The sequence below is a fragment of a genome, unplaced genomic scaffold (genome assembly GCF_019419815.1).
Source record: "Pyrus x bretschneideri cultivar Hongxiangsu unplaced genomic scaffold, Pyrus_bretschneideri_v1 Contig5, whole genome shotgun sequence".
Lineage (NCBI taxonomy): Eukaryota > Viridiplantae > Streptophyta > Magnoliopsida > Rosales > Rosaceae > Pyrus > Pyrus x bretschneideri.
The window spans coordinates 12768169-12782006 of record NW_025999787.1 but is presented as its reverse complement, the minus strand read 5'-3'; the positions used below and the strand labels follow the sequence as shown (position 1 = coordinate 12782006).

General features: G+C 39.5%; 1 protein-coding gene across 1 annotated transcript; it reads right to left on the bottom strand.

The window, feature by feature from the left end:
- Nucleotides 1-870: 870 nt before the first annotated feature.
- LOC103965445 (L-ascorbate oxidase homolog) lies at nt 871-3693 on the bottom strand. Its single transcript, XM_018651828.2, has 3 exons — nt 3323-3693; nt 1681-2787; nt 871-1494 (listed from the first exon to the last, which is right to left on the bottom strand). Exons 1-3 carry the CDS (start codon nt 3568-3570, stop codon nt 1194-1196), a joined length of 1656 nt encoding a protein of 551 aa, XP_018507344.2. The 5' UTR covers nt 3571-3693; the 3' UTR covers nt 871-1193.
- Nucleotides 3694-13838: the final 10145 nt, after the last annotated feature.

Sequence of the window (13838 nt, the reverse complement as noted above, 5' to 3'; positions counted from 1 at the left end):
AAACCCAAAAAAAAAAATCCATAAATATATGCTGCAATATAAGGAAGAATATGCAGGTAAAAGAAGAAGGCTGACCTCAATGTCAGATATTGCTGTAAGCAACCCACAATCCCAATTGACTATGCGATTAGCAGCCAAAGTGAAGAAAATTCAAAGACAAAAAGGTAATTTACAAACTTATAGATGTGGATGATTATATAAGGTAATGGGTGTACACGGTTGTCAAGTTTCAATCCTTATCCCGAAAAAAAACATTCAGTTAGAAATGCTATTTTATAAAGGGAATGAGTGTAAAGATAACTTTACATTTTGAATTGAGTTTGAAAGAGTAGTATATGTAATAAATTTGGATATAAAGAGATATTAATTCTTTAATTAAAAAAAAAATAGGTGAAGAGAGTAAATTGAATGTAGAAAGATGTTAGATGAGTTTAAATAAAATTTTTCTTTTCTTTTTTAATTACTCCTCTAAATTTAGTTTGCCAACAATTTTGGGGAAAAAATCTTTTGTGCCTCTGCTTCCCAATTCCTGTATGCACCGAAGAAAAAAAAAAAAAAAAAGAGGAAAAATCGAAAGGTGGGAGTGGAGTTGGAAGACTGAGGCGGGACGAGAATGCGACAAATTTTGGGATTTCAGAGGGAAATGCACAAAACACGAAAGAGTTTTGCGAAATCTTCAATTTTTTTTATTTTTTATTTTCTAATATTCATGTGGACTGATATTGACATGTGACGTTTAATCATCGTCCATGTGGCATCAGATCACCGATTAACGATTGATTTAACAGTAAACTTAACAAATGTATGAAAGTGTTCCAAAATTATGACTTTAAATATCACTTTGAGATGAAAAAAACTTGATAAACTAAATGTTAAAAACCAAAAAACTTCATGGCAGTAAATTGAGATTAACCCTTAAATAAAAGTACAAAAATGTAACGGGATTTCTTTTCATTTTTTTCTCTGTAGGAAAATGTAATGCCATACATTCCAACCCTTCTTATTCTTTACCATTCCCTAACTTTGTTTGCTTAAATAGCTGCGAAGAAATACATAAATTGTAATGATCTCTCCTGTCTCACACTCACTCACACGCGCACACTATTCGAATCCTCCGCTGTCCTCTCCATCCATGTCGGTATCTCTGTCATATATAGCTAGTGTGAAGCGGCATGGCATGGCGGTGAAATATCTTACGTGCTGTAAGGCGGGGGCTTAGGCATGCCCTTGACGAGGCCACAGACAAGGGCGCTGTCTGGCATGTTGTACTCGTTCCTGAGGGAGCGTTTAATATTTTCAACTCCCACGTAGAGCTGTTGTCCTAGGTAGCGCCTCTCCGGCTGCTCTGACCTAAGATTCCACATTCCAGCGTTGTCGAATGTTAATAGGATGGCAGCCCAAGATTTGGGGAACACTTGGATGGTGTGCCTGCTCATGGCGTCGAGAAGGTTGTAGTTCTTCCTCTTTTCTGGGGTCCACTTCCCGGGCTCCACGCTGACGATCAGTCACACAGATAGAGAAGAAATCATTAACAATATGATACAAATTTTGACGAAACTATACAAGTATATATTCTTAGTTAAAAGTGAAGTAGCTATATATATGTGTGTGCGTGCGTGCACGTGTGAGAAAGAGAGAAAGAGAAAGAAAGAAAATGCAGGCATGCATAGCTGCACTTACGCGACGGCGAAAAAGGCGTATCCGTTCAAATGCCAAGTCTGGAGGCTCTTCTCCGGGTTCTCAAAGATGATCTCCACAAAGTCTTTAATGGTTATATTGAGAACATTGGGTTCCATGGTGATCTTTTCTGCAGGTGATTGGGGATCAACCTTCATGGTGTCGAACTTGAAGACCTTCTCACGGATTCCATAGTAGTCGGCCAACTTGAGTGGGGTTTCAGGGTCCACGTGGGAGATTCCGTTGATAGCATAGCGAAGCTTCCCGTCGGCCTTGCTAGCAGAGTTGATGAGCTTGATGGTGCGAGTGATGTTAATCTTTCCATAGTGGTAGGATCCCTGAGGGTTAGGCCTAGCTGCGCTGGCAGTGAGGTTCCAGCGAAAAGAACGGAACTGGTTGAGAGACCAGGCCCATCCCACAGGAGCCTTGGGAACTTCAGGGGAGACAGGTCCCTTACCATTTTCGTATCTGATGATGCCTTTACCGGTGAGCACGCTCTTGGTGAATCGGGTGGAAGCCACCATGTAGTAGTCCTTGGGTTCCTTGTCGGCAGTGACAAGCATAGAGAAACATTGGCCAATATGCACATCAAGCGAATCATAGGTGTTTTGGACGGTGTGGGAGCCCTCCATCTCGACAAGCTTCATTTGGTGGCCTTGGATCCTAAAGTTGAGGGAGTTCTTGAGCCCCACGTTGCAGATCCTGTACTTGTACGTCTTGCCAGCCTTCATGGTGAAGAGGGGCTCGTCCTTGCCATCTCCTTTTGCTGATTTGCCGTTGATAAGGACGCCGTCAGGCCTGGCCATGCTACGGCCGCTGTCCAAGAATTTCCTAAGTTGGCTGTGGCTTTTGGTGTACCAGTCACCGATTATGACAGTGTAGTCATCCTCGGGAGCAGCGTAAGGGACGGGAATTAAATTACGGCTGTTGATGCGGAGGCCTCCAAAGGCACCGGCTGCCCTATGCATGGCCGTTGCAGGGTAGTACATGAAACTCCCAATCTGATCCTTGACTTGGAATTTGTAGGTGTAGTTTGTACCGGGGGGGATGGGGCACATGGTTCCAAGAACTCCATCTTGCCATGGATTCTTCCTCTGCTGGACACCCACCCTGCATGCATGCAATCAAATATATATAATTGGGATCGATGGATGTGATGGTTATTAATTAATTAGGAAATTAGATTTTAATCGCAAAATAAGATGAAGCTTAGAAAAATTGTCTTATACACTTATGTTCTTACATATTTTCTTATGTGCCACTAATTCACTACAATATATTTAGGTACAAACATTTCAGCATACTAAACTATAAAATATATTATGATAAGTTAAATAAAATTAATGAATTAAAATGTGTATAATAATAAATTTAAAATTTAATGTAATGACATTAAATAAGATATCTATTAAATATTAAAACAAAAATATAATATGAATTTGAATTAAGTACACATTAAGAAAATAAATATCCAATCTAACACTAAATTTTTATTAATTTTAATTTTCTTGAAGGATTAAAGTTTAAAAATCCCTTAATTAATTTCTTGTTAATTAATAACTAAAGGTGTAGGGCTGGATTGCATTGCAAATTTGCAAATCTATAATTGCTTGCGTAGTAGTAACTAGTAAGTTAACGTACGTACCATGTGATGAGGAATGGCTCGTCAAGGTTATTGAAGACGTTGACGATAACGTTGTTGTTGGTGGTGGAGTTGATGTTGGGTCCAGGAAATTGGCCATTTATAAGAATGACTTGCTGGGGTACTCCTAGGGGTGAGAGGGTTCCGTAGGTCACATTCCATGTGAAGAAAATGGTAGGATCTCCACAATAGACTACCGAAATTGTCCCCAGTGAGAGGCATAACAGCAGCATAAGCATCATCCCAGACATCTTTTTTTATAATTCACATGCACACGCACAAATCGATGCCTCTTTCTCTGTCTCCCTCTATTTCTATATATTTTGTATCGGTGGGAAATTGGAAGACGATGACTGTCTTCTTTTGCTATTGTTGTCCCAAGTAGCTCCGCCTCCTCTTATATACTCGCAAATGACATTTTTCCAACCATTCAAAGTCCCCGTTATTGTCTCCTACCTTACCTTTCTCTCTTGCTCCTTGCAATGCGCCCTTCCTCACATTTGTCTCCACATCCCTTCGCTTCCCTTCCGACCCTTTCTCCCCAAAACCATAAAAAATTAATTAATTTTTCAAAAGGAAATATGAAAACTAAGTTGATAGTATTTGGAGGAAAACAAATATGTATTTTATTTCAACGATTATTTATAATTTTAATTTGAGTTTGTGACCATCTTTCCATATAGGATACGTATCCTTTGATTCGATTTTGTCTGCTTGACTTTTATTTTAAGTTTGTCACCTAGTAGAAAGTCATCTAAGGGCTAATGTCTTGACACCCAATATTATTAAAAAAAAAAAAAAAAAAAAACCTCTTAACACAATTTAGGTTTTCTTTACCGCTAATTTCTGTCTTATTTTTTTATTTGTTAAAAAAAATATGAAAATCGAAATGTTCTTCAAAATGAATAACTTTTATGACAATGAACACGATAAACAATTTAAATTAAGGAAAACTAATTAAAATAGCTTGAAATATTTGAGTTTTAATGATAAGGACAAAATAAGAAATAAAATGAATAGTATCAGAATTCACTTTTTAGTGTAAAAAATGTTGTTTTTTGTTAAAGTGAACAGTACTTGAAACTTTTCGTTAAAGCTCCATTTAAATTATGATATTTGTATGGTAAAATGGTGTCATGTGAGCAAGAAATGTGGATTCCTCTCATGGGTAAGGAGGAAAGTATTATACTTATTTTCTTCGTTTTTCTTGAATCTTAATTACAATATAGAACATCATTACAGTGATGCTCTATATAGAAATAGCCTATATTTGGTCATAAAAGGTTTTAGTCCCAGTTTGGGCCAATTACATATGAATAAACTGCAAATTATATAAATTATAATTTTTATTGGTCTCATCTTAAGAAATTTGTCTCTACATAGTAATAATTAGGGGTAGGCAAACGGGTCCTGGACCCGGGAGTCGGGGCGGATACGGGACAAGTCCAAAGATTTGAAACACAAAACAGGGCGGGGTGGGACGGGTCTACAAAACTAGTGGGGCAGGACGGGTCAAAAAATAAGAAGGAACAGGCCCCCGGCCCGGCCCGTTTGTAGCATGCAATAATGGATTGGAATTGGATTAAAGCGATGTTATGGCCCACTAGCCCTTGACTTACAAGGTCACCCACCATATTGCACCAGATTTGGGAGGCCCTCAAGAAGGTCTCTGTAACCAATACGTGTCAGAGCATGCGTCGAGTTCTCGACAATAGTCACCCAGACCTCAAAGACTTTCAGCTCTCCAGCTTTTTTATCCCCTTCTCTGATCTCAAAAACTTAATTATATGGTTTAATTAAATCCAACTGTCCAGCTTTTTTATCCTCTCATCTGATCTCAAAGACTTTCATCAATCTCCCATTTTCCATTCATTCACACTTGAGCATGCGTCGAGTTCTCGACAACAGACACCCAGACCATCACCGCCTCACGACCACCACGATTGCACCGCCCTCGAGCTCTTGCTGAAGTAGCTGGACCGTCAGATCTTGGTCGTTGACCACCCAATATGGTCCGACTCTGCCGATTTCGCGGCATTCTTGACTCGATCTACTACATCATTGCCACGATCCAGGACTAGGATAGACTCTCATGGCTACCAACTAGTCCGTTAGCGTTGTGCATGTGGGATAGACTCCCTAACTCGTTTTCTCTTCTCTCATTGACTCGTCTTTTTTGGGTTTTTTATGGTTATGATTTTGTGTTGGTTGGGTTTTTTTTTATGGTTCTGATTTGGCCCCTTTTTCTCTCTCCCAGATGACTAAGGAAAATGGCTTGAACGGTCTGAGCTGCATTTGGGTTATCGCAAAGGAAACGAGTTCAACGACTAAGGAAGACGACTTGAACGATGTCGTCCCCTTCTGTGTTGATGAAAAAAAAAATGTAAGAGGAACTGTGGACCTGCCCCGAACCAGCCCGTTTCAAACAGGCCGGGTTAAGTCCCGTTACATTTTAAAACGGGTAGGTTCGGTTCCTTCAAATTTAAGCCCAGCCTGGCCCGTGCCCAACCCTAGTAATAATTGTCAACATGACCCATTTATATATCATCCTAACCACTACATACACTAGTAGGAAAAACTATTTGCGCAACAGATGTTTGCACGATAAAGAAAATTTCGTCGCTCAAGGGTGCTTTGTACAACGAAAAAATATCTTTGTCGCACAAGGTTGTTGCACTTTGAGCGACAGAGAACTTTGTCGCATAATAAAATTTGCACAACGAAAAAAAGATGCTCGTCGGGCAAAGTCAATAAGAAAACCAAGGATATATTTTTTTTGGCGCGAAAATGAATTAACGACGAAGATTTTCCCGTGGCTACCTCAGGCGACAGAGGCGTCGTCACGCAAAGTGCGTTTAGTTTTTGGGTCAGAGCATTCAGCGCATGGTAATCAACAGAACACTTGCGCGACAAAGGCTTCGTCGCGCAAAGTCCAGTCAGTTTTTGAGTTAGAGCATTCAGTGCATGTAAATCAAAGGAATCAATATTGTATTTAGTGCAGAGATTTACGCGACAAAGGCTTCGTCGCGCAAAGTGCTTAACCTTCCTATAAATATGCGCTTCTGCTATCCTCATTCTTAACAATTCTCTTCATGGAGGATAAAAACAAAGAGCAGAGCATGCCCTCCGGGCTTTATGATATAAGGCAATATGTGGAGTTTGCGTATGCGATTGATGCAGCAATGCGGAGTCATTGTCCTACTGCTGAGTGGCGTTCTTGGAAATATGTGCCCGAGAATGTGAAGAATGCGGTGATGGATCAATTATTAGTAAGTGTGACAAATGTTGAAAATATATAGTTTGTTAAATTTTTTGTTATATGTTGGGATTAATTATCTACATATATGTGTAACAATGTAACTATACTCTTAATGATACCAATGAGGAGTTGATGAAGTTGATGGAATAGGCGTTGAAGGGGGGTTACAAGCAATGACGTTATGCCGTGGAGTAGAATGAAGAACCATCGAAATAGTAGTTCTAAATTTATGTTTATGAGGACAATATTTAAGTTTAAGGTTTTTTTTTTTTTTTTTTATTTTTTTTTATGGGTTATGTATTTGGACTTAATTAGGCTTTAATTCATGTTTTGTTGTTTAAATAATTGCATGGAATATTAATTCAATTTACTTAAGTTTTTAATTATTTTAAGAATAAATATTATAACTGACTATTTATCCATAATTATGAAAAGTATCTATATTTACGTAAACTTTATAATTACAATCCCTCACGTTTGTCGCGCAACATTTTTAGCGATGACAGCTTTATCGCACAAGGGGCGCAAAAAAGCGGATAACCTTACCGCCATATTTCAAATATATACTTTTTGTGCGACAAAATGTTTGTTGCGCAAGGTGATAAACCTTGTGCGACAAAGCCTTCGTCGCTCAATGGTCGTTCAGTTTCTTGGTCAGAGTATTCAGTGCATGTGAATCAGAGGAATCGAAACCGTATTTACTGCAGATATTTATGCGACAAAGGTTTCGTCACGCAAAGTGCCTAACCTTCCTATAAATATGCGCTTCTGCTCTTCTTCTTCTTTAGAATGCGTTTTGGAAAAGCTTTACGATTTTGCAAATTATAATCAATTTGTTGTTTGATTGTTGGTGCGATGGCCAACAGCGGTGCCCTCCTCACTTAACGGCCAATTTAACTGATTCATTAGCGGAGGTTTAACATTGTATCAAATTTGTTGATGCACAAAATCGGCGAGGACTTTGGTACAACAGAAAGTGTGAGGTTTATGACCTTCGCTAAGTTGCTCTGGTCATTAGTGTGGATAAGTATGTAAATGAATAGAGACAGGGAAGCAAACAACATAAGATGTATGTGGTTCACCCAGATTGGCTACGTCCACGGAGTAGAGGAGTTCTCATTAGTTGTGAAGGGTTTACACAAATACATAGGTTCAAGCTCTCTTTTAGTGAGTTCTAGTGAATAGTTTAGTACAAATGACATTAGGGATTATTGTGGGAGAATGATCCCCTTTTATAGAAGAGAGTTTCTAGCTTTGTTCTGACATTGACACGTGTCATGTTGTGATTGGCCTCTGATATCGACACGTGTCGTGCTGTGATTGGCTTCTGATACCGACATGTGTCGTGTTGTGATTGGCTTCCTGGTTGGAGGAAAAGTCTTGTGGGTCCTTAACGGTATGCTGTTGACCGATACTTAGTAGTTTCGGGATTGATCAAGTATGGTACAAACAGTGCTTCCTTAAGTTCCCGAGTGAGAGAAGCTTCTCAGTTGGGGACTTGCAAGATCCAAGCCATTGAGTAATCACGAAACTTCCAAGTACCAAAGTGTGGTGTCACCTTCACTTGCCTTCTCTGTCCTGTAAATAGATGTGGCATCTTCTATTGGGAGTACTTTTTCTTCATCCAGGAGTGGTATCTTTGGTTGGCGTTGACGCACAAAGTAATGTATCATTTTCAATTGAAGCTTACTTGTAGTTTCGGGTTTGGTCAAGTGCGATACAAACCATATAGTAGGAGTCTCCCAAGTCTCTAAGTGAGGAAATCTGCCGAAGGAGGTGACAGACAAGGTAAGCAATCAAGGTTCCAAGCAATCAGTCTCAGATCGGTAGGTTGATCTTGGGTTCCGGCTGATTATACTCATTCTCCCTGTCTCTCATTCAACAATAAGGATAAAGAGAAGAAACAGGGAGAAGACATGATATAAGGTACTCTTGTTTTTGGAGAAAACGGACGAATCGACACTTGCTTTGTTGTACTTGACTTTCCACAAGTGTATTCTTGAACTGGGCTGGAGGGTTTTCTGGTTTCCTCCAAAGGAGCGAGCCGACTCCAGAATTTGAGGGTCAAAACAAGTTCGTCAAACCTGGAGTATGTTCAATCCTAATGATATGAGATACTTTTGCTGTTTGACAAAGTAGTAGATGTGGTATGGCGAAGCTTTGTTCTTCGATGACGGTGCTAGCAAAAGGCTGTTGAGGCTTCTCGATCTCTTCAATTAGAGCAATGATGCCAAGCTTAGATTTGACTTAGACTCTTTCGTCTGAATTATGCAGTTCCACAAGAAGGGCGTTGTGCTGTAATGATCTGTTCTAGCTAGCCGTTGAACCTTCTGCTTCAATCTTTTGTATAGCAGAAATGGTGCATAACCTTTGCATTTAAACGGTCATTCAGAGCACGACTTCTCAGTGACTTATCCATGCCTGGCAGCTTCAGTGTAAAGAGCCACTATCATACCAACTGTTCTGAGGTATTTGCCGAAGGAATTTATGACCTTGACAACAGTTGAGGATGAGTACTCGAGAGCAATGCTAGGCAAGCGACCAGGCAAAGGTTTCGGGCAATTAGTTCTAAATCGGAAGTTTGATTTCAGGTTCTGACTGATTGCATTCTTTCTCCTTGTCTTGCAGGTAAGAGCAAGGGCAAAGGAAAAGACAGGGAAAAAACATGATATGGGATACTCTTGCTTTTAACCCTGATGATATGAGATATTCTTGCTCTGATGTGGCTGGTTGGCCTGGGTATTATCAAAGGAGAAGAAAACGAAGTATTTCGATAGGCTAGATTGGGAGTGTCATTTCGGATGTGAGGAAGGGTTGAGCATATTTTTTTTTTTTATTTGGCAGGTCTGTCTGGCTGTGGAGGATGGAGGTCGACATATATAGGAATTGTCCCAACAGCGAGTGGCAATGCTGTTCTTTTACCCTTCTCGGTCAAAGCAATATAGTGGTCGCTGCAAGGTTCACGTGTTTTAACTTTGTCAGAGCACTTTGAAAAAGTTGTCTGTGGTATCCAGAAAGCTGATGTTGCGTGTGAGGATTGTGGACAAATTTTATCCAATGAAATTCGACTTCTCGAAGTTCGGGAAGCAGGCAATCTTGTTGAGGATATGGTTCTCGAGATTCGGAGAGCAGTGCCTCTTCGATTTCTGGGCAAGCAATCTTTTTAGGAGTGTTTTCTCAGATGTGAAGAAAGGTTGGGCATTTTTGCAAGTCTGCTTTGCCACGAAACATAGAGGTTGACACACATAAGGATTTTCCAATAATCAAGCAGTGGTGTTGTTCCTTTATCCTTGTGGGTAATAATAGGGTAACTGGGCCTTCAACATTTACCTATCTTAACTTTGTCAGAGTTCTTTGGCAAAGTTGTCCTTGGTATCCGAGGAACTGATGTCGCGTGTGAAGATTGCTAATAAATTTTAACCTAGGAAATCCGCTTCTCGAAATTTGGAGAGTGGTGCCTCTTCGATTTTTGAACAAGCAGCCCTATTGAAGATCTGGCTCTTTCTTTTATAAGAGCACCAATTAAGTTTAAGGAGTCCATTCTGAAAGTTATTGCTTGTAGGAATTTTTTCCTTATCTTAGTACTTATGAGACTTACTGTATTTCATTTTTTTTCTTCATCTTTTCTGAGAATGTCTGGCCCCTCCGACCGTCGTTTGGACTTGAATGCTGTAGAAGAGGTAGCCATGTCTCCTCAAGGTAACATATGGCGCCTATCCTTCTTATCTCATACTGGTCCCCATACTATTGGGGACTCTGTGATGAAGAATGATATGACCGCTACGGTGATGGCCAAGAATCTTCTTACTCCCAAATACAACAGACTGTTTTCCAAACGGTCCGATGAGTTGGCTGTTAAGGATTCTCTGGCTTTCAGTTTTCAATGTGCAGGTTTTATGTCTAATATGGCCCAATGCCTATTTGCTCGAACCCGCCAAGTTGAATCGTTGGCGGCTAAAGTGATTAGTCTCAAACAGGAGATCAGAGGGCTTAAGCACGAGAATAGACAGTTGCACATGCTCGCACATAGCTATGCTACAACCATGACGAGAAAGCTTGACCAGTTACAGGAATCCGAGGGTCAGATGTTAAATGATCATCAGAGGTTTCTGAGAAAGGCATTTGTTGCCTTTGTCCTCTGGGGCTGTACCACATACTGAAGCTCCAAATAATCACCATTTTGTGCCTCCTATTTTTGGGACTTTACCGAGTGTTGAGACTTCTCCTGAGCAACCTTTATGAAGACGCCCTCCTGTTTGTTAGTTTTGATTCATGTGTATGCACGTATTTGTAATTTATCGAAGATATCAATAAATAATCTTTACTTTATTCAATGTGTTGTGTTAAATACACTAAGGTATCTTTCACTAAGTTCTTTGAATTTTTTTATTTTGTTGAAGTTTACATGTTGAAACTTCGTGGGTGGACCCTGTAGGTTGAAGTAGTGCTCCCTTAATTTCTTGAGTGGAAAAATTTTCGGTTGGGGACTTGAAAATCCAAGGCACTAAGTAGTCATGAAATTTTTGAGTACCAAGGTGTAGTGGTATATGGTAGGAGTCCCCCAAGTCTCCGATCGAGGGAGTTGACGAGGGAGGTGGCAGTAAGCAATTTTCCAAACAAAATTTCATCATTTTCCTTTCTAAGTGGTTGCCTAAAACTCCTAATTCATATATATTTGGTATGAAAGTTGTTAGGCCCAAAGAAGGGGAGGCCTAGGCTCATTTTTTTTTTTTTTTTTTTTTTTGATTTTTTGAATTTTCGAATTTTTTTTGAATTTTTGTTATTTTTTAATGGGTGAAGTTTTGGTGTTGAAGCTTTTGTGTTGAAGGTTTGTAGGTGAAGCTTTTGTGTTGAAGCTTTGTAGGTGAAGTTTTGGTGTTGAAGCTTTTGTGTTGAAGTTTTTTGTGTTGAAGCTTTGTAGGTGAAGTTTTTGTGTTGAAGTTTTGTGTTGAAGCTTTTGTGTTGAAGCTTTGTAGTTGAGAGTTGAACCTTTGTAGTGAAACTTTGGTGTTGAACCTTTGTAGTGAAACTTTGGTGTTGAAAGCTTTTGTGTTGAAGCTTTGTAGTTGAGAGTTAAACCTTTGTAGGTGAAACTTTGGTATTGAAGCTTTTGTGTTGAAGCTTTATAGTTGAGAGTTGAACCTTTGTAGTGAAACTTTGGTGTTGAAGTTTTGTAGGTGAAGTTTTGGTGTTGAAGCTTTTGTGTTGAAACTTTGTAGTTGAGAGTTGAACCTTTGTAGGTGAAACTTTGGTGTTGAAGCTTTTGTGTTGAAGCTTTGTAGTTGAAGCTTTTGTATTGAAGCTTTGTAGGTGAAGCTCTTGTGTTGAAACTTTGTAGGTGAAGCTTTTGTGTTGAAGCTTTATTGGGCACCATAAATTGATTTTGCTTCACACTATCTTGATCAAGAGTGTGTGAAGCTTTTGAGAATTGTAGTTGCTCTCCATTGATGAAGCTTTGTTTGATGTTGAAACTTTGTAGGTGAAGCTTTGTTGGGCACCATAAATTGAATTTGCTTCACACTATCTTGATGAAGAGTGTGTGAAGCTTTTGAGAATTGTAGTTGCTCTCCATTAATGAAGCTTTATTTGATGTTGAAACTTTGCAGGTGAAACTTTTCTGTTGAATATTTGTTGGGTACCATAAATTGAATTTGCTTCACACTATCTTGATCAAAAGTGTGTGAAGCTTTTGAGAATTATAGTTGCCATTCACTTGTTGAAGCTTTTGTTGGCATTATAAATTGATTTTGCTTCACACTATCTTGATCAAGAGTGTGTAAAGCTTTTTGAGAATTGTTGTTGCCCTTTACTTGTTGAAGCTTTTGTTGGCACCATAAATTGACTTTGCTTCACACTATCTTGATTAAGAGTGTGTGAAGCTTTTTGAGAATTGTTGTTGCCCTTCACTTGTTGAAGCTTTATTTGATGTTGAAACTTTGTAAGTGAAGCCTTTATGTTGAAGCTTTGTTGGGCACCATAAATTGATTTTGCTTCACACTATCTTGATCAAGAGTGTGTGAAGCTTTTGAGGATTGTAGTTGCCCTTCACTTGTTGAAGCTTTGTTGTTGCCCTTTCTACGAGTTGTAGTGTTTGCATTGTTACAGAGGAGAAATGTCTGAAGCAGATGTAAGAGGGCTGAAGAGCTTGATTTTCGTATATCATGTACTGAAGCCGTTGTTGGCTTGCAATAAGACTTTGTTGGTGACTATAACTCTTGTTAGGCATAAGTGCTCCCCTGGTTGAGTTGTAAAGCTTGAGGGTTTTTGATTATTTGTGAATGCTAGGAGTTCACATGTACAAGTTGTACCACTCGTCTTCTAGTTGGTGGAATGAATGGTGAGTTGCTTTCATTACTTGGTTAGTGGTGCGAATGTGAGTTCCTTTATCACCTTTCATCACATTTCATCACCTGGTTGGTGGCACAAAGATAAGTTCCTTCTTCACTTGGTTGGTGGCATGAGTGGCAAGTTGCCAAATAATATTAGAGTACAGGTTGTACATTTTATCACCTGGTTGGTGGCATGAAGGAGAGTACAGGTTGTACATTTCATCACCTCGTTGGTGGCATGAAGATGAGTTCTTTCTTCACATTTCATCACTTGGTTGGTGAGAAAAAAGGCAAGGTGTCGAGGCATATTGTAGCAAGTGTCGAATGACACAAAGTGTGTTGAATCCTTTCGAAGCACAGTTGGCTTATATATGGATGTGTTGGAATGTATGATGTTTATGTATGAATGTGTTAGAATGTATGATGTTTATGTTGATTGACATGAGTGATGCTTATGAATGTTTCGTTATGCATGAAAGGATCCCTTGTTTGGATATAAGTCATGTTGACATATACTTAGACTTTATTTCATGTTGTAAGCATTCGTGTTGAAGCTTCAAACTTGAGCGTTTCAGTGATAGGGATGTAAGGGAGATAGGACCAAGTTGTCTAAATCAACTCTTTATTGAATTGATGCCAAATGGCCTTCATTACATAGGATGCCGAATTACCGTAGCTCAACACTTGTATAGTGTGAGTCTACTTGTAATAGTACTTCAAGTGATCAGCGTTTCATGGATGGCCAAGAGTCTTGCCATCGGAGCTCCTTAGGTTGTAAGAACGAGGGCGACTGATGCCAATAACTTCAAACGGTCCATCCCAATTTAGGCTAAGCGTGCCTTCACTCGGGACTCTGTCGCAGAGTAATCTTTTCTTCAATACCCAGTCCCCCACTTTGAAAGAGCAAGGTTTGACTCTTGAGTCATAGTAG

What these genes read in the sequence shown, in the direction of transcription:
- LOC103965445 (XM_018651828.2), bottom strand. Translation starts at nt 3,570, where the DNA reads ATGTCTGGGATGATGCTTATGCTGCTGTTATGCCTCTCACTGGGGACA. An exon ending in GAGCCATTCCTCATCACATG is followed by an intron (nt 2,788 to 3,322) that starts GTACGTACGTTA and finishes GCATGCATGCAG; the next exon opens with GGTGGGTGTCCAGCAGAGGA. An exon ending in TACGCCTTTTTCGCCGTCGC is followed by an intron (nt 1,495 to 1,680) that starts GTAAGTGCAGCT and finishes ACTGATCGTCAG; the next exon opens with CGTGGAGCCCGGGAAGTGGA.